We start from the raw sequence: 21,204 nt of genomic DNA, 5'->3' as shown, positions 1-21,204 counted from the left end.
GTTTCAGCGGGCAGGACTGGCCTAGGGGCATTTTAAATTGGTTTTAACTAAATTTTATTAGAAGCGGCCTATTTAAATATTTATTTTTAATCATTTTTTAAATTTTGTATTGTATTGTATAAATTGTTTTTAAACTGGCTGTAAGCCGCCCTGAGTCCTCCGGGAGAAGGGCGGGGTATAAATATAATAAAATTCAAAAAAAAATTCAAATTCAAAAAGCCATATTTAGTGTACTGTACATACCTTCCCCTCAAAAATCCATCAAATCAAGCACTCGGAGCCCTCTCTGTGGGCACATGTGCCGTTGCCCCAGCCTTGCCTCCCCCCGTGACCCCCTCCTCAGCAGCAGCCCCCCTGGAGGAAAGTCGCCCCTGAGCGTGGCCCACGCGGAGCAGCGCAGCCAAGGACATGGCAGCCAGGCAGTGTAGACAAGACTCTGCCCTCATGCCCCATCGCGCCAGTTGATGCTGTGGGGTGCGGGCAGAGGGCGTGGCCACCATGGCGCTGCTGGGCTGCCTGGGCGATCTGCGGCGGGCTCTGGAGGTGGTGAGTGGCCCTGTGGGCAGGCAGGGTGAGGGCGGAGTGGGGGCGGGGCAAGGGGTGGAGCGGGGGCGGGGCCAGTTTTGGGGCACTCGGTCTCTAAAAGGTTTGCCATCACTGTGCTATACCTATATATGCCAACATAATAGATGAAACAGATTTAATTTTGGCATTTTACAAAGTAGTTTTATAAGGTTATTTCCCCACATTTCACAAGAAGAATCGTTTGTACCATTGTATACAATGGAATTTCTGTCTTATAGGAAATTGCATACAAGTGTGTTGCCTTTAGATATGCAGACAGGAAAACTGCCATGGAAATGTGCATTTATTCTGTACTTTAAGTAAAGCCCCCACTTCCTTGTGAAGAACTGTATAAGGCTACAAAGGCTCCCCAAAGGCTCCCAAAAGATAAACTCATTCATGCCTCTCCACGAAGAAGGCATTGTGGGGGAATTCTCTCCTGGAGAAGGAGCCATCTATGATCACATGGGACTTACCTTAAAAGTCATGATTAAATGTGTGAAGTGGAATTCAGCCTCCAAGTCCAGGCGGATACTGACTTCCTCCACTCCTAGAGAAATAGGTGGAAGGCGGGGGTGGACCCCAGAAAAATATTAGGGCAATTGCTTTTGACCTAATTTTATTTATTTATTAAATTTATATACCACCCATCTTGCTGTTTGAAGCGACTCTAGGCGGCTCTTTTGGAAGGGAATCTAAGACTCCTCTGGAACTTTTTGGGATTCTCCTTATAGAAAATGAATAATAGTGATGACTCAATTTCCTGAATAACAGATGGTCCACTATTGCTCTTCCCATCCAAACTACATTGGACAGTATTTTCTCAACCTTGACAACTTTAAGATATGTGGACTTCAACTCCCAGAATTCCTCAGCCAGCATGGCTAGCTGGGGAATTCTGGGAGTTGAAGTCCACATATCTTAAAGTTGCTAAGGTTGAGAAACACTGTTGTTGGGTATCTAAGAACCATAGTAAACCCCCTTCCCCCTTCTATACGTACAACATGCAGGGATACCTTAGCTCCAAAATCCCACCACCAACAGCTGACAAGGAAGGCAGGCCTCTTTTAACAAAACTTTCCCACCACCACTTACTATCTTGTAAACCATACAAATGGTAGGAAAGAGTTCCTGAATTTAGGCACTCTAATAAGATTTTACCATTAGGTAAGACAGAGTTGAGCTATAAAGAAATGAATCCAAATTTCTGCATTCATGATCCAAGAATGTAATTCCAGATAATACTATTGTATTGGTAATATATTGGATTATTTTATGTATGACTTTTTATAACTGAGTTTACTAGCTTCCTGGGAGTAAGCACGGGGCATCTTAAATTACTGTTATACATATATTCACAATGTTTTTTGCAAAGTAACAAAACGTTAGGTCAGTTTCACTCCCCTAGAACTGTGCAATTTTTCCTCTCTTAAATGGTTCCCCTGATCCAAATAATCTGCTCTTGCTCCTTTTTAAGAACATATAAAAACCCTTTTTTGGGAAAAAAAACAACAACACTCTGTTGGGCTGATAAAATATTGCTCTGGTGTTAATATTCTAAGCAAACTATTGTTTTGTTTGCTTTCTTTTCTGGCTGCCAATTGCCTCTCTCTGGGTTTTTTGGGTTTTTTTTTTAAAACACTGAGAATGGGAAAAATGATTCATCCTGTCCACTCTTTTCTCCCAACTGGAACAAAGCATAACGGCAACTCCAGATGAATCCAGGCAGAAGAAGCACCTGAGAACTTTGTGGAACCACCAGAAGACCTGGTTAAGGAGACTTGAGCTCTAAACTGGGTGGGTGTTTTTGGATCCAGAGAGAGACACTCCAGCTGCCAGAGGTCAGTTGCTGGCACTGAGTTCCTCTCTGGATAGCTGGCTCTTCCTGTAGGAGCCTCCACCCCCACCTGGCAAAAATCGGAGGAAGAAGGGACTTGGTTATACATGATTCAGCATTTCCCCTGCGTGGGAGTGAAAGGAAAGCAACAGGACTCTGGGGAAGCCCTCTCTCTTGCTCTGCCTCGGAGGTGACATGTTCTCTAAACAAAGAACACGCAGATCCAGGGCAGGCCGAACCGACTGTGAGGCTGGCTTGCTGCAGAGAAACACGGAGTAGCGCAGCAAGGAAGAAAGTGGCTGTGCGTATCTAAGAGTCCTGCTGGTAGACAGCTTATAACACCCTTGAGATGGCACATAAGGCATCAGGCAATCCAGCTCCCATCAGCTTCACCTCTCCTTTACAGAGGATCATGCGCTACAGTAAAACATCTGAAGGGTGACTTGGTCACTAGAGGTTGAGTAGCCTTAGAGCAGGGGTCCCCAATCCCCCGGGCCGTGGACCGGTACCGGGCCGCAGCATGCCAGCAACTGGTCCGCACAAACAAACAAAGCCTCATCCGTGGGATGTAGGCAGCACACAAAATCACACACTCTCCGGTCCGTGGAAAAAACGTTCTCCACAGAACCGGTCCCGGGTGCCCCAAAGGTTGGGGACCTCTGCCCTAGAGGACTTTCGGATGTTTTCCTTGTTATCTTTTAAAAGGCCTCAATGCACCTTTCTAGGAAAGCTTTTGACTTACTCATGATCTTAATCTTTGATTGTTGTAGTTTTCATTTCATAGGTTTATTGTAAACTGCCAAAATATTGTAGTATAGATAGGCTTCAAGTTACAAGCATAACGGAGCCTGCCCGTCACCGTCATCATTCATGAGGGTCATAACCCATGATGATTTTACAATCTTTTTGCGGCGCTTGTTAAACGAATCACCCCTGTTGTTAAGCAAATCAGTGGTCGTTAAGTGAACCAAAGGCTTGTTATGGTTATAAAGAAATAAATGCCAGGTTTGGGCAAAACCATCATAAAACACAATCGTGTGACTACGGATGCTGCAAGTATCCCTAAATGCAGCCTGGTTGCTAAGCGCCTGAAGATTGGTCATGTGACCACCGGGGGCCCCAACCGTTGGAATTTCAATTCCAAGTCTTAAATAATCCCCAGGTTAAGTGTTGGAAATTCAAACAGTTGCTAAGCAATGAGTCGTAAGATGAGGACTACCTGTATTCAGCAATAAATCTTATAGTGTAATAAATCTAAAGTCTAATAAATAGATTATTCTGCAATTATCCAGCCTCATTGATGGCATTTAATGGGGGGAGGGGGGGCAGATGATTACATGGCATCACTTGTATCTCTGGGTGGTTAAGATAACTGGAGAACAATGATGGTGTTCTACTCTGAAAGATAGCTTCATTTATTTAGTTATTTAACATGTTTCCCTAAAAATAAGACCCAACCAGAAAATAAGCCTTAGCATGATTTTTCAGGACGCTCGTAATATAAGCCCCACCCCCAAAATAAGGCCCAGTTAAGATCATCAGCCAGACGGACGCATTTAGTACCATATTTCCCCGAAAATAAGACCTAACTGGAAAATAAAAATTAATATAAGACCCAGTCTTATTTGGGGGGAAACATGGCAACAACAATTCAAAAAACATAGTTAAAAACACACCCTTCCCGGCAGATGTTAGATCAAACATCTTTATAGCCTAACTCCCCATGAGGGGTCCTTGGTATTCTCTGAGTTTGGTTGTTTTCTTGCAGATGTTTCATTACAAACTAGGTAACATCATTAGTGCTGACACCTTAAAAGATTGGGCAACTGATTTGCACTGATGTTTATCTATACAACTCTTCAAAAACTTGTCATCCTGGCATTTATGTATGGAGATTTCCATCTCTTACCATTTTCTGACTGCCACCAGGTCTTCTTCCGATAGCGGGCAAAGGCAGTGATGACATTCTCAATGCGATGACTGTTACGGTTGGACGCAGGATCATAAAGTCGACGTGAGTCGCACACAAAACACTTTTTCTCATCCTGTTAAAAAGATGGAGCCACGTATAGGCTGTTCTCCACGTAAAAAGGGATTCGGGGGAGAATTTGATATGAAAGGAAACTTGATTTTTATCACATATGGACATATAGAGAAGCAGCTCTTAGCTTTTGTCCTGCAAAAAATTAGCTCTCAGCCCTGCAAGGCAGAATTTCTAGTGAACAGAAGACCAATGACTGCTTCAACCCCTTTTATTTTTTATCTTTTTGCCACAACCACATAGAGGTAGTCCTCAATTTACGACTATAATGGAGGTTGTAGGTCAGGATGGTCATAAAGTGGATCATCAGGCGACTGATCTGATTTTACAACCTTTTGTTGTGGTGGTGGTTAAGAAAATGCTGCGATCAAAGAGCAACAGCATATGGTTGTTAAGTGAATCCATAGTGGTCACATGACCATGGGACACGGCAAGCAGCTGTAAATGTAGGCTGAAAGCCAAGTGGCTGGTCATGTGACCAAGAGGGGGTTGGCTATTGGAACTAGATCATCAGTACCTTTTGGAAGTCCATCGTACTTTGACCGGTTATAAGTTGAGGACTACCTATACATTGAAAAGGGCTGTGATCCAGTTGTCTTATGACTAAAAGAAACATAGTGTTCATGTAGGAGTCCACCATTGGAATAGTTTTTAAGAATACTCTCAACTCTCTGAAGGCTTACATACCTTTGAAAACTGTCAAGAAATAGTGTCTCCATGATTTAATGTTATGTCACCACATTTTGGCACAGCAAGTAGATTCTGGAATTGGGAGGAGCAATTTGTTTCTATTTCTGGTTTTTAGAATTAACGTAGGTCAGATCCTGACTTGGGTATCCCAGTCATGAGTCAGAAAGGGTTTTTTTAGATTTTTTTTATCCTACCTTTGTGATAAATAATAGCCAGTTGTTAATAAATATTATAACAGGGTGAGTGAGAGTTGGACAACATACAAATTAAATTATATTGAATATTACTAGCCAGAAACCAGGAGATCATAAGTTCTAGTTTTGCCTGAGGCACCAAGCCAGCTGCGTGATTCTGGACCAGTCAGTCTCTCACAGCCCGAGGAAGGAAACAATGGCAAACCACTTCTGAAATCTTGTCATGAAAACTGCAGGGACTTGTCCAATTGTCAGGAGTCAACTATGACTCAAAGGCACACATTATTGTTGTTGTTGTTGTTATCTATTTTTGTTATCATGCATACTCACCTGCAAATGACTGACAATGCAGTAAGGCTGTGGGTGTCGCAGGCCGCAGGTAGAAGTGACAGAGAGTCGATCAGCCCTGCCTACCAGCAGATCTCCAGTGGCTGGGTAGCAGCTGCCATGGGAACAGCCGTGGGGATGTTCAGGTTCCTGGCACAGCGCTCCTCCCAGCACTGTGGAGACAGAAAATGCCGAAGAAAATATTATCCTGGAGACAGGATAGATAGGGCAGTGATGGCGAACCTTTTAGAGACCGAGTGCTCAAATTGCCACCCAAAACCCACATGTATCATCGGGTGCCGGGTGGGCATGGCCCATTGGGTGGGCATGGCTGCGGTGGTAACAGCAGACTGGGTGGGACTAAAAAGTTCAATCAATCAATTCCAACTTTGCAAGATCTTTTTTTTCCCTGCGAGAAGTTGATTGAACCTTTTTTTTTTTTTTTTGCACACGGTGGCGGAGGCCTAAAGCGAAAAAGTTTTATAAAACGCAGCTGAAGGCCTAGGACTGGGGCGACGGTGCGCGTGCCCACAGAGAGGGCTCCGAATGCCACCTGTGGTACGCGCGCCATAAGTTCGCCACCACGGGGATAGGGCCTTAGGAAGCACTGAACCATTAGGAGCCAAATTACAAGCAGAGAATGAGATTAGCAGTATTTGGATTTATTCAAAGCAAAATCTGGGTTTCAGATAGAGCAAAACAGTAGTTTTCCACCTGAAAAATTATTGGAAGATAAGCTTTGTCTACTGCATAATTATTCAAGAGGAAGTTATTGGATCAGGGCAAGATATCTGTTTAGTATCCATCAAAAAAGAAATCTGAGATATGAAGATAAACGTTAATTAATCAAAAAATGTTTTAGGGTATAGTTGACTGCCCAAAGAATGTATTTGAAATTTTGGACATCCTTACTCTTATGAAAGAAACTTGAGGGTTCCCTGACCCATATGAAATGTGATCGCTTGCTATTATTTTAGAATAGTGTAGTAATGTATGTAAATATATTTACGGGAAAATCTCTTAAGTGTTAATGATGTTGGTGTGGTGCTGAACTATCTATCAAAACTTTGGCAGCTGACTCTTTATCAGGAATTGTGGTTGTATCAACTGCGGCAGATGGCTAAAATAATTAAATTGAGAAATTGGAATAGCGATATTAATCCAGACGTTAAGGGATTATTGTTAGTGATGTGTGATTTATCTGTGATCATGTGTGTGCAGCACAGAATAGGCAAAGCACCCTCTGGCTTTGCTCCCTTCCTCACCAGCTGCTCCTCCCCCTCGATTCTTTTGTCGTAAAGCCATAAGACCCAAGTGGCTTAAAAGCTTTTGAAATTAATAAACCCCAAAATAAACAACACAAGTTGAATAAAATGTGAGAACCACTAACAGAACCAAGTTGCCAGCAACATTTTTTTTTGGGGGGGGGGGGGAAAGGTGGACTTAAGATTTCTCTTCCTCTTCTTTCCTTCCCTTCCCTTTCCTTCTTCCCTTCCCTTTCCTCCTTTCCTTTTTTCCTTTCCTTCTTTCCTTTGCTTCTTCCCTTCCCTTCCCTTCTTCCCTTTCCTCCTTTCCTTTTTTCCTTTCCTTTCCTTCTTCCCTTCCCTTTCCTCCTTTCCTTCCCTTTCCTTCTTCCCTTCCCTTCTTCCCTTCCCTTTCCTCCTTTCCTTCCCTCTCCTTTTTTCCTTTCCTTTCCTTCTTCCCTTCCCTTTCCTCCTTTCCTTCCCTTTCCTTCCCTTCTTTCCTTTCCTTTCCTTCTTCCCTTCCCTTCCCTTCTTTCCTTTCCTTTTTCTATATATAGGTAGTCTTCAACTTATGACCACAATTGAGCCCAACGTTGCTAAACAAGACAGTTGTTAAATGAATCTTCACCCATTTTACGACCTTTCTGGCCACCGTTGTTAAGTGAAACACTGCAGTTGTAAAGTTAGTAACACGTTTGTTAAGTGAATCTGGGGTCCGAAATTGACTTCGCTTGTCAGAAGGTCGCAAAAGGGGATCACATGACCCCGGGACACTGCAACCGTCATAAATATGAGTCAGTTGCCAAGTGTCTGAACTTCTGTCATGTGACCATGGGGAGGCTGCAATGTTTGTAAGTGTGAAAAACATTGTAAGTCACATTTTTCAGTACCGTTGTAACTTTGAATGGTCACTAAACAAACTGTTGAAAGTTGAGAGCTAGCTGTAGTTGCCAATCACTGCTCTGCAGATTCTTTCCTGGCATGAGCTGAGGCAAAGTGAAGGACTGAGCTGGTTATAGCATTATATAGTTACATTATTTCACCTAGCATATTATTTCACTGTTATGTTATCCCAGACCCCAACACTGTACACCTAGCACAGTGATGGCGAACCTTTTAGAGACCGAGTGCCCCAAAACTGGCCCCGCCCCTGCTCCACCCCCTGCCCTGCCCCTGCTCCGCCCCAACACTGTCCCCTGCCTTGCCTGCCTGCAGGGACACTCACCGCCTCCAGGGCCCAACACAGATCTCCCAGGCAGCCCAGCAGCGCCATGGCGGCCACGCCCTCTGCCCGCACCCCGCAGCATCAACTGTGCACGATGGGGCATGAGGGCAGAGTCTTGTCTACACTGCCTGGCTGCCATGTCCTCGGCTGTGCTACTCCGTGTGGGCCACGCTCGGGGGCGACTCCTCCAGGGGGGCTGCTGGTGAGAAGGGGGTTGTGGGGGGAGGCGAGGCTGGGGCAACAGCACTTGTGCCCACAGAGAGGGCTCCGAGTGCCACCTCTGGCAAGCGTGCCATAGGTTTGCCACCACTGATCTAGCAGGTTCCTGAAAGAGCTATGTCCAGCTCTTTAGGAAGCCAAAAGCGGAACGGCAGCATTCAGAAATTGACCAGAATTTACCACAAAATTGTGCCCACATTCAGCTTGAAAACACAGGAAAAGCCTGGTTCACACTATTGAACACCTAACTTTGGCTATGGGGTGGTGGATAGTGTGGAAATGACGGCAAATTTTTCTTTTGATACTATAGCTAAAAATAAATTAAGCAAACATCATGGAAACAAAGTGAAAAATTGCTACCAAGGCCGTCCTCAACTTACAATCGATCACTTGGCGACCAATGAAAGTTACAATGGACACCCCAAAAGGCACTTGCAACCAAGCACCCTACTGTCTCCCCTTCAGGCACATAACTGCGTTTTGGACACTCGGCCACCGGCCTGAATTTACAGTCATTTGCACAACCCTGCAGTTATGTGACCGCGATTTACAAAGTTTTTGCCAAAAAAATGGCATTTACTTCCAGTTTTCAGCAAAAACGCCCCATAGCAAACTATGGGTTTGGTTGGCGATCATGGCATTTTCTTAATGGCCACCAGAAAACAAAGATGTAAAATTAGATTAATCATGTGACAACCCGCTTTACGACTATCAGGATTTGTTACTATAATTGCCAGGCTGCGCTGTGGTCATAAATCAAGGACTATTGTAATCAAGAGAAGATTTTGCTGTGGTTTAGTGCAAATGGGGAGCACACCCTGGGGCACTTAAGCTAGGTTTACTGAAAGTAAAGAGACAAACAAAAAAGGCAGAACACTTCAACAAAACTCACTAAATTTAATCAGAAAAACGTATGGCTCAATCCTCTGCATATTTACTGAGCAGTGATCTCCTGGGAGCTAAATGGAAATGATTCCCAGGTAACTATCTAAGTTATTTTTCCTGAAATCAGCGTTTTATTGGCGGCATAATACCCAAATGAAGGAAAACTCATCTCTAATGCATTCTATTTCTTACTAGGAAAGAAATATTTTTTTCGGACTCCTGAAGAAGAAATAGTTTATTGAAAGAATACCTGTTTTATTGTATTAATTTTTTTTAACACGGTCTGCCATTTGATTTGCTGCTTTGACTTTTTTCTTCTTTCTTGACAATATAGAGGGAGCAACTGGCAAACACTCCAGTCTTATGCATTCCATAGCACTTGGCCCCCAGTCAAGTTTTTTCTTTTACTTAAATACACTTAACCCCCTACCAAACAACGTCCATCATCACATACCATCATACCAGAGATGTCTTTCTCAGTCTAATGGGGGAAGAAAGCGAGAAGATGGGCCAGGTCATTTTGTTCCGAACCAAAGTTTCTCACGTATACAAAATTATTAAATCTGCGTATAATCACGTTTTAATGAAGATTTGGACTTTAATAAAGACAGAACAGGGGTGGTCTTTGGTTTGTCTATTTATTATTCAGGTTTAAGAAATGCTTTTCAAATTGTTCTCCTCCCCTGCATTTTTATCTTTAGAAAGAAAGCATGATATATTCCTACAAGACTCAGATGAATAGAAACTCTATGTCTAAAGCAGATGTGAACTGAAAAACTGTCTTGGACAAAAGTTTACAAGAACCCCACTCAAAATTTTCTTTAAATATATATATATATATACATATATATAAATAATGGTAATAATCCAGAGATTGGTGCAGTAGTTAAGGCACCAGGCTACAAACTGGGAGATAGTGAATTCCAATCCCACATTAGACAGGAAGTCAGCTGAGTGACTTTGGGTCCATCATTCTCTCTCAGCTCTAGGAAGAAGGAGGCGAGGGCGAATCACTGAAATTTGCAAGAAAAATGCTGGAACTAGTCCAGGCAATTTCCAGGAGTCAAAATATGACTCAAAAGCAATACAGGAAGCCCTCATCTTACTATCACAATGGAGTCTAAAATTTCTGTTGCTAAGCAAGACAGTTGTTAGCCGAGTTGTGCGCCATTTTTACAACCTTTTTGTCACCATCTATAAGTGAATAATTATAGCTGTCAAACGAATCATGTGGTTGTTAAGTGAATTTGGCATTCCCTGATTTTGCTTGTCGGAACCCGGCTGGGAAGGTTACAAATGGTGATTACATGACCCTGGGTGAATGCAACGGTCATAAATACACATCAGTTGTCGTGCACCTGACTTTCGATCATGTGACCATGGGGATGCTGCAATGGTCGTAAGTGTAAAACCCGGTTATATTTTCGGCACTATTTTCAGTGCCATTGTAACTTCAAGCATTCACTAAACGAATGGTTGTAAGTCAAGGACTACCTACAATCCAGAGCTGGTTTTAAACCTGGAAGGATTTCAATTTGGTTTGGGTTTGAGTCACATTCCCCATCTGTTAAATGTGTGCGACCCATCGCGACCCCATGGACAACGTTCCTCCAGGCCTTCCTGTCCTCTACCATCTTCTGGAATCCATTTAAGCTCACGCCTACTGCTTCAGTGACGCCATCCAGCCACCTCATTCTCTGTCGTCCCCTTCTTCTATTGCCCTCTGTCGTCCCCTTCTTCTATTGCCCTCTATTGCCCACTGGAGAAGAACCAGCATTAGGTTCTTCTCCAGTGAGTCCTTCCTTCTCATTAGGTGGCCAAAGTACTTGAGTTTCAACTTCAGTCTTGTCATCTCTTGTTTGACCACGCCCACCTTGCCTTGATTCATGGATCTTACATTCCAAGTTCCTATGGAGAAAAGATCTTTACAGCATCGGACTTTCCTTTCACCACCAGATGCATCCACAGCTGAGCGTCCTTTCGGCTTTGGCCCAGTCGCTTCACTCTTTCTGGCGCTACTAGTACTAGCCCTCTGCTCTTCCCCAGTAGCATATTGGACACCTTCCGACCTGAGGGGCTCATCTTCCAGCGTCATATTTTTTTGCCTTTTGGTACTGTCCATGGGGTTTTCATGGCAAAGATACTGGAGTGGGTTGCCATTTCCTTCTCCAGTGGATCACATTTTGTCAGAACTCTCTGCTATGACCTGTCCGTCTTGGGCGGCCCTGCACGGCATAGCTCATAGCTTCATTGAGTTATGCAAGCCCCTTCGCCACGACAAGGCAGTAATCCATGAAGGAGAAAGCTCAAGGCTACTTGATGTTATAGTGAGAAACTGGAGGACAGATTCCAACACGCTCTGCAAATGTCTCTTGCCCGTCGCCGAAAAACAGTAGTGCCAAGAGGTAGATAGATACGAGACGGGGTCTCTCGACGACCAAGTCACTACGTCCGTGTTAAGTGTGACAACCGGGGTTTCTTAGGATCGTCTAGAAAGTCTAGTTTGACCCGAAGGAAGAAGGAGGTCTAAGAAGTAGGATTAAGAAGGTGGACAAAGACACCGAGTACGAAGGGTGGGGCTGGAAAAGAGAAATGTCAAAGCTGCCCTCCCCTCCCTTTCCTTTAGGCCTGAGAGCGGAAGCTGCAGCACTGCCAGAAATAACCCTAGCGGGGATTGGCTCTGTTGTTCAGCCAGCCTGGCCCTGGGCCAGGGATGTGGGGGCTGAGAGTTGAATTTGTGAACGATGGCTGAGTTTCAGAGAACATCTCCTCTCGAGAGGCTGTGGCAGGGAGGCGATGCCACAGCCTCAAGGAGGGATTATAATCGTGTAAGTGGGGGTCCTGCTGGATGCCAGGGCCAGGATTTTCTGTCCACCTTACCCAAGCTTTGACTGCAGGATGGCATTCAAAGCATTCTTCCATCCACCTGCTTCTTCTGTAGGGACGCCTACAGCTGCCAGGGAGATACGGCAACTGGGAGCCTTCAATCTCCCCACCGCCCTCTTGCATTTCCATGCTGCTTCCAGGCAGCTGGCCAATTCCCTGAGCCTCAAATCCTCTGGAGCCAAAACTTCAAAGGGAATTGGGAACAAAGGCTCCAGCTGGTGGAAATGGGTGTGCGGCTTCCCCACAACCAAGGTTGGTTAGAAATCAGGCAGGCACAGACCACACACTCCATCTACTCCAAAGGCATTAGGAAAAAAAAGATACGGGGAGATTGGAGGTTAACGAGGTCAACAAATACAAACAGTTAACAGATAGATTCGCATGATTATTTAATGGATTACAACTGGATTACAACTAGCATAGCTGTTCTGGAAGTCGAAATCTTTACTTGAGAAAGGCACCGCAGTTAGGGAAGTCTCCATAAACTCAAAATTCACAAGTATAAAACTCTGATCCCACCGATAAGAACGCACCACAAATTAGACTCTCCCTATTATTAATACGAGGACTGAATCCAGGAGATTCAGGAGTAAAAATCCACATGGTAAGGGGAGGCTTCCTCCCTGCTCCTATGACAGACGTCTTGGCATTTATTTTCACAGAGGATATGATCCAAGCCCTTTGGCTCTCAGGAACAGCATCTCCAGTCGGCCGCTTATTTCAGTGTCTCCTTCACTCCCTGAGAGTTTCTCCTGCACAAACACCCCCATAGGACTGAGCTGCTGATTATTGGAGCAGAGGGAAAAAAATCAGGCGGTCGGGCTTTCTGTATCACAGCACTTGTTGATTTTCTGCCCTTTGCGTAGTGTGAAAGCAGGTCAGCCTGTTCAGAATAAAAGTGGCAATTCCAACTCGGAACATTAAATCCCAGCCTTCGCTTAGAACAGTGGTTCTCAACTTGTGGGTCCCCAGAGCTCGGGGGGTGTGTGTGTCGCAATGTCATCACAGAGGGCTTGAAGAAATGCTATGATTTAAATCTTGAGTTAAGTCTTGGAGATCCGAGTAGGGTTGCCAGGTCTGCTTCCAAAAAATAGCGGACAAGCGGGGGGGGGGGGGGGTTAAGTAGTAAAAAAAAGTAGACTGTACAGCTTTAGATTACGTGCCATTTCATCATAAAGCTTTTGAATAAAAAAAAATGTCCACTATTTTGTGAAAAAAAATAGTGAACATAATGTGAAAAAAGTGGACTGTCCACTCAAATAGTGGACACCTGGCAACCCTAGATCATCCGAGGCTATGGTATTTAAAGGGGGGCTGTAGTGAAGAAAAGGTCGAGAACCACTGACTTAGAAGACTAGTTGGGAAGCCCCCCCATCCTCATTCATCCCCAAAATTGAGGGATCACTCCCCTATTGGCAGCCTCACCCCCACCCACCCCAAACACACACACACACACACACACACACACACACACACTAATTCGGAGCAGACTGCTTCACCGGAAACCCCCCAAACTATACTGACAACCCTTTGCTGCGCTTTTCAGTGGACAGGAGGTGAGGCTGAAAGGTGGCTCCTTCGGGGATGAGCAGGAGCTCCCTGCTCTCTCCAAGACCCCCTCGGCTCTACTCAGCGTGGCCTGGTACCCCAGGAAAGAAAAACAAAACCCCAAATTACGATTGCACCCCTGCGCTTTCGCCTCCTCTCCTTCCTCTCTAGTCCGGAGAGTGCACGCTCCTCTCTTCAAGGGTAACCAACGCTTCCCGCCAACTAGGCAGGTCCGGCGGCAGGTCCCCCCATCTCCGATTGAGAGCGGAGATGGACGCGAGGAAGACTCACCTGCCAGGAGGAAACCCCACGCTCTGATGCCCGAAGCCGCCGGCCTGAAGGGAGCCATGGCGAGGGAGAGCTGACCCACAGGCGACAGCCAAAAGATGCTGCTAGGAAGGCGGAGATCCCAAAGACAGGGCAGGGCAGGGCAAGGTGGCCCAGCCTTTCGCTTCGCCCAGGCCGCGCCTCTGACTCGGGACTTCTGCAGCTGGCCCGGGTCACTCTTTTCTTCCCCGTCCCACCAGCAGCCGCTGCCCCCCCCCCCCAGGCGCTCAACTACCCCGCGCTGCGGGGAAATAAAATAGCAGCTCGCCTCACGCCGGCGTCACGGCTGCTCCAAACATTCAACTTAAGTCGGAAAAAGTTAGCAACAGGGCCGAAGGAAAAGCGCGGGCCGGATTCTGCTGGGATCTGGTGGTGCCCGAAAGCGCAAAAGAGGCCCGCGCCCATTTGCAAACTCGGTCTGCACCGTCCGAAGTTTGGAAAACTCTGCCGGGACCCCCCCGATGGTTTGTTTATTTGTTGGCTGCGTTCCAGGGGAGCTGTTTAAGCCATTTGCGTCTCAAATATTTATTTCAAGTTCAGTGGCAGGCTCTACAGCAGTTATTTTAAAAAAAAGCAAGACAGCTTTGCCGATTTATAATCTTTTTTTTCTCCCCCAGCTTTTCAAACAGAAGACGTCGTCCTTACAATTGTCCTGAGAAGCGAGCTGGATTCTGAGGTGCCAATTATTATTCGCATCTCCAAAACGTGACCCTTGCTTAGTAAATTGTCAGGCCAGAAGGGTTTTTTATTCCAGAAGATCCGGGGTGCTCATATGATTATATCTGAACACTTGGGGCAGCAATTTTCAATTCAGCGTTTTAAAGCGGTTTATGACAATCTGTTATTAGCCCTTCTGCTTAGTTGTGATAAAATGGTGTTTGTAAGGATTAATAAATGCAGCTCAAATGGATTAGTGTGACATTGGCATATCCTGAAGATGCAAGTTTTGAAAAGTTGGAATGTGCTCTTTGCTGCTTGGTAAAATGTTGCTTGGTTAAGAAAATACAGATAGGGAGCAGGTTGAAGAATAGCCAAGTTTTCTCTGGTTTCTTGGCTTGTGGCAGGCATTGTACAAACACAAAAGGATTTCTCTAAACATAACAAGATAAACTTGTGGCAGTTCAAAAACTAACACATTTGTTCTGATGTGGGCTTTCATGGATTACATTAGTTTCAAAAGCTCATTCACAATAAATAAATCAGTGTTTAAAGTACTGTATATTAGTAGTACAAACAAAAGTGAACACCAGGAAAGGTAAAAAAAACTGTAAAAGTTTTAATAAATTACGATCCAAGCTTTCACGGGCTCACTGCCGGCATCTTCAGGGATCTATGTAGGTCAATGGGAGTACAACAGTTTAATAGCCACTCTTAAAAGTCATGCTACATCAACCAGTTGTGCTGGCCACTAGATAGTTTTAAAGGAGGGCTGGATCTATTTGTTGCTTCTGTGACATGGTTCCATGTTTGGGGTATTGCCACTGAAACTGGAATTTAACCACAGATAGACTATATTGGTGCAGAGGTTAGAATGCAGTATTGCAGACTAACTCTGCCCACTGCAAGGAGTTTGATCCTGTCCCGCTCAAGATTGACTCAGTCTTCCATCCTTCTGAGGTCAGTAATATGAGGACCCAGTTTGTTGGGGGCAGTATGTTGACTCTGTAAACCGCTTAGACTCACGACATTTTGTGATACTTCATCACGAAGTATCATATATTCAGATCCACGATAACGATAACGATATAAGAAACTGTTAGTCAGACATAAAAACCGTTCTTTTTGTAAGAAGTCTACCTAAGGTGTACTTAATTCACGCTTTACAGACGCACGTGAGTTTAAAAGGTCCTCAATGTGAGGGGTGACGACTCGTCTTCAGCTACACTACGTACCCATCCTTAAGATGGTAGAAAACTATCCAACATAACATTTTGGGACTCCATTGCCAATCCCTCCTTATTTCTACTGCATTTCATGTCATGATGTGAGGACAAAGTAAGGGCAAAGTCATAGTGACATGACAGAAAAAATAATTTAATTTAATTTAATTTAATGAATTGATAAGGTTGCCCAGTCTGGACACTGAGTTTCCAAGTGGTGCATAGAGCATTAGAAAATAAAATGAGAATTCTGTTAAAATCCAGACAACCAGGAAATCCTAATTCTATCCCTTTCTCGATGGAAAACCCAATAATCTCAGCCATAAAATCTGAAGGAAAAGTCAAGTTTTTAACTGCCTTTGTGAAGGCCAATGAGGCTGGGCCCAGCTCTATCCCTGAGGAGATTTGGAATGATTAGCTGACAGCACAGCAGAAAATTCATCTCTCTTGGGTACCATCAGATGGGATTGTTTCAGGAAGAGATCTAAAGCATGGCCATTCAAGCATGTAGGACAGACAGATACCTTTGGCAACAGGCAGTCCCACAAATAACCCTGTGCCAGGGAGAGCCTTATAGATGATAACAACACCTTGAATTTCACCTGAAAGATAATGGGAAGCCAATGCAGCCCGCAAAATAGTAGTGTTACATAAGCCTACTGAAGTGTGTCCACCACAGATTTTAAGACACCCTCTTTGGACCCAACTTTTGTCCTGTCTCCAACACCGACCCCTCCCTCTTAAAGAAGGTTATTTAGAGAGCCACGATGGAAGCAGATTATCTGACCCTTTTCAGTCAGGGTTCAGTTCCATTTAGTGTACTAACGTGGCCTTGGTTGTGCTTGAGGATGACCTCTGGAGGGCCCCAGAGAGGGGTAGTGCATCTGCCCTGGCCCTCCTGGATCTCTCAGTAACATTTGATTCTGCTGAACCAGTGTTCAACTGGACTGACTCTGGGGATGGAGGGAGGGTACTATTTTGCAAGGGTTCTCCTCCTTTCTCTGTGGCAAGTTTCATGTGGCATTGGGTGTGGGTAAGACGTTAAACCCTTGGTGACTGCAATGAGGGGTGCCTCAGAGCTCTTTGTTGACATTTACACAATTTCTACAATGCTCTCCACACAGAGATGCCCTTGAAGACAATCCAGAAATCACAAGTGGTTGAGAATGCAGTGGTGTGTGCAGTTTTGGGCACCAAAAGGTGGTTCATGTTGTGTTACTACTGCATGATCTGCCCTGGCTTCCAGTTCTTTTCCGGGTGCAATTCAATATGCTAGTTATCATCTTTAAAGCCCTGAATGGCAAGTGGCCAAGTTAGTTGTGGGATGGCCTCTCCCTGAGTGTATCTGCCTGCTCCAAACCAGATCCAATAGTGTGGGCATTCTCTGTGTCTTTTCCCTTAACTGGGAAGGGGGACCTATGGTGAGCCTTCTTGGTAGCTACTAACTTTTGGAGTGCCCTTCTCCCTGAGATCTGGAGAGCCCTACCTTCCTAGTTTTCGGGAAAACTTTTTCCCACAAGCATTGGGATAGTGTGTTGGCTGGAGCCCAAACAAGTAGAATAGAGTAGAGTAGAGTAGAGTAGAGTAGAGTAGAATAGAATAGAATAGAATAGAATAGAAAGGGACCTTGGAGGTCTTCTAGTCCAGCCCCCTGCTCAAGCAGGAACCTATACCATCTCAGACAAATGATTGTCCAGTCTTTTCTTAAAACTTTCCAGTGATGGAGTGCCCACGATTTCTGGGGGGTAAACTGTTCCACTGGTTGATTGTCCTCACTGTCAGGAAGTTTCTCAATTCCAGGTTGCTTCTCTCTTGGATCAGCTTCCAACCATTGTTTCTTGTCCTTTCCTCTGGTGCTCTGGTGAACAACCTGACCCCCTCTGCCTTGTGGCAGCCCCTCAGATACTGGAACACTGCTATCATGCCTCCCCTATTTCTTCTTTTCTTTAGATTAGCCAAACCCAAGTTCTGTAGCCGTTCTTTGTATGTTTTTGTCTCCAGGCCTTTGATCATCTTATTTGCTCTTTGAATTTTTTCCAAACTCTCAACATCTTTTTTTGTGATATGGTGACCAAAATTGGCTGCAGTATTCGAGGTGTGGTCTTACTAGGGCTTTATAAAGCGGTACTAATACTTCGCGTGATCTTGATTCTATGCCTCTGTTTATACAACCCGGGATTGAATTGGCTTTTTTGGTTGCTGCTGCACACTGCTGGCTCATAGTGGTCAGTTGAATGTGAGGGGTGTGTTGTTGGGGGGGGGGATTTTTATGGTGGTTTTACAGTTTGTTTTGTTTTATTATTGGTTTTATGTAAGATGGGAAGCTATATAAATATTTCAAATAAATAAAATTGTAGCTCCCAGGTGGTTTTCAATGGCAGCCACAGGTAGAGCTCATTGCAGTAATCCAGCCAGGAAGTCACTAGGATGTGACAGGGCCTCCCAATCCATGGTGCAACTAGCACACAGTGTGAAATTGTGCAGAGATCATCTTTGTGACAGCTGCCACCTGCTTTTCATAATGCTGTGCATGTAATGATGTGTTTGTGCCATGATTATGTACAAGTGAAAAAAGGGACTATATGATGATCCAATTAGTAATTCTCCTGGAGTTTTTCTAGTGTTGCTTTTCTTCTGTATTGCTGTTTTAATCACACACAAAAACCTCTCATGTTTTGGGAAAGAACCCACAGGTGGAGATGCTTGTATTAGAAATGATATAACCGGTGACATCGGGTAGGTGCACCTAACACAATTCGATAGACACACATTGTTTATAACCTTTGCATTGGGTAGCACTTTATAATCCTTTAAAAAAAAAACTTAATGAATGCTAAGTGTTTTCTGCTAATATGTTTATAAGTATTAAAATATTCCGAAACATTGCTTCAGTAGAAGAGTGCCATTTCTGATTCAAAGGAACATTATACAGTAAGATTTATATATTTTTTGGCATTTTGTGGGTGACAACAGCTGAGATTTGAATCAGTAAGAAGTAGCTGTTTTACGCCAAATAGATCTTTATGATAACTGATGTTTTCACAAGGGACGCTCAGTTACAGGTTGTCCTTGACTTACAACCATTCATTTAGTGACTGTTTAAGCTACAACAGCACTGAAAAAAGTGACATAAAACTTTCCTTGCACTTACAAACATTATAACATCCCTACAGTCACTTGATCAGAATTTGGGCACTTGCCAACCAGCATGTATTTATGACGGTTGCAGCATCCTGTGGGTCACGTGACTGCCCTTTGCAACCTTTCCAGCTGGCTTCTGACATGCAAAGTCTATAAGGGAAGCCGGATTTGTTTAATGACTGCATAATTCATATAACAACAGCCGTGATTCTCTTAACAACAGTAGCAAAATGGGTCATAAAATCAGACATGACTCGTTTTAACCACTGCCTTGCTTAGCAACGGAAATTCTGGACCGGTTGTTGAGGACTATCCATAGTCAGGCTCTCTTTTCTCATTTATAGCCCCCACATCAATACCGCTGATGGAGAATAAAACCAAGCCATGTAAAAAAAAAGTGCAATAACCCAGAGGCCATGGAAAATCGGCTTCAATTCCAGTTGCAATTTATGGACCGAGAGGGTTTGGTATATATGTTTGGAAGAAAGCCATGGTCTGTCTGGAACTGCTCTTTCAGCAACACAATGATGACAGTCCAATTAGTAGGACACACAATTTCAACCCTCCTGGATAAATAACTGAGACAGTCTGGATAAGCCTCTAATTTTGCTTTCAATAGCAGTCAGATATTTCTGGGAAGTTTACAAACTAGACATCAATATAAACTTCTCAGTGTAATGTCTGTAATGATTAATGCTACCGCAGAACGTGAATATTAATTTTAGCCGTAGTACAGCCATATAGCAATTCAATTTATATAACTGAGAACTGTTGCTCTTACCAGTCTTATATGGCTGTTCTCAACCCATATGAATGTTCATGAAATATTGCTGGATTTCTCTATTCCAGTATTTTGTTTCCATAGTGAGGATTTAAAAATTTCTTCCTCGGAGTATTGTTATTATGACAGACAACTAAAAGCCTCAGTGAAGCCTCTAAATGTAATTTTACGGAGTTTTATGGTACTTTAAAATTGTTTTAAGCATAACTGCAGAGTGGTGAACACAGACTTACAATGGAAGGGGACACATCCTTATATGAACAACAAAACTTTATTTGACCCATGTAGAAATATATCTTTGCTTTTTAAAAAAAACACTGGATTGTATAAGATGCCCAACATATACTAAGAAAGAATGATTTTCGTTCTTAATGGTACCGTAATAAGGTCTATTTTGTGGTCATAACCTGTCCTGAAATGCAACAATCTCCAGTATTTTTCAGATCTTTCTTATCTCTGAGAGTTTGGCCAGGGAACAGTCAGGATATATACTTAAAGAATTAAATTTGAAAGATCCTTTGAAAGGGTCATCAAGAACATACTGAATTCAAGGGCTGGAAAATCTCCATTCTAGAATTGGGTTGTCATTCCATTGTCCGAGGCTATTTCCCTCATAGGCTAGTATGAATTGAAAATAAAATCATGAGTTCCTGTCAAAAAGGACTTGTTTGTGTCACGGCTGCAAGTAGTGGAAAAATATTTTTTTCTTTTCTATCAATTCCACACATTACACTCTGACTCTCTACAGCGTATCTGTAAGTTCCAAAGGCTGTAACTGTGAATCGGAAATATCTAGGAATTAAAATTATTTTTCTTCAGGAAAAATAACACTCCGGAAGGGGGAGGGGTGGGCTAATTTCCCTTTTTCTAAGCTGACCTCCTGGGATGTTCAGAGGAATGTAGCTCTCCATTTCTGAATTTCACTTCCAGACTCTACAAGTGAAGAACACGGTGCAGGGAGCTGATCTGCTCCAGTTGTTATAAAGCACAAGAAACTCATCCACAACTATGTTGTTATGTTGTCGTGGCATTTCAAAAAGAGAGAGGAGGGTCTGCATTCCAGTTTGTCAGTTTAGTTCCGTTTTCTATGGCTCCAGGCTCAAAAAATTCAGCTTCTACAATAGTTCCATAGGTGAATAATCTGGTTTTAAATGATCAGAGGGCTGGCTAGTATATAATCTGTACTAGTTGACTTGCCAGTGTCATGTCCGCCTATTTCTTAATACCGTACCCATTTCCCCCCCCCTCCTCCTCCCTGCACTGGGTGGACAGACTCCCATCCCTGCTAAGGAGAGCAGACTCCAGCTTTTCTCATGTACAAAGTGGGCCGGTCTTCCAGACGGACTGGAATGTGCTTCCCTTAGCTTGCTCCTTTTCATGAGGAGAGCTGAGCACAGTTCTGAATTCTCTAATGC

General features: G+C 43.9%; 1 protein-coding gene across 1 annotated transcript in view; it reads right to left on the bottom strand.

The window, feature by feature from the left end:
- The window catches only part of LAMB2 (laminin subunit beta 2), a 78,656-nt gene extending 64,647 nt beyond the window's left edge, over window positions 1-14,009 (bottom strand). The window contains exons 1-4 of the mRNA XM_015826893.1: window positions 13,952-14,009; window positions 5,657-5,826; window positions 4,311-4,446; window positions 1,041-1,114 (exon numbers count right to left, since the gene is read on the bottom strand). Of these exons, the coding sequence (XP_015682379.1) occupies window positions 1,041-1,114; window positions 4,311-4,446; window positions 5,657-5,826; window positions 13,952-14,009 (438 nt within the window). The remainder of the gene's footprint in view (window positions 1-1,040; window positions 1,115-4,310; window positions 4,447-5,656; window positions 5,827-13,951) is intronic.
- Window positions 14,010-21,204: the final 7,195 nt, after the last annotated feature.

The sequence above is a fragment of the Protobothrops mucrosquamatus genome, unplaced genomic scaffold (assembly GCF_001527695.2).
Source record: "Protobothrops mucrosquamatus isolate PMUCROS unplaced genomic scaffold, P.Mucros_1.0 scaffold3362, whole genome shotgun sequence".
NCBI classification, from domain to species: domain Eukaryota; kingdom Metazoa; phylum Chordata; class Lepidosauria; order Squamata; family Viperidae; genus Protobothrops; species Protobothrops mucrosquamatus.
This window is presented reverse-complemented; position numbering and strand designations above follow the sequence as displayed.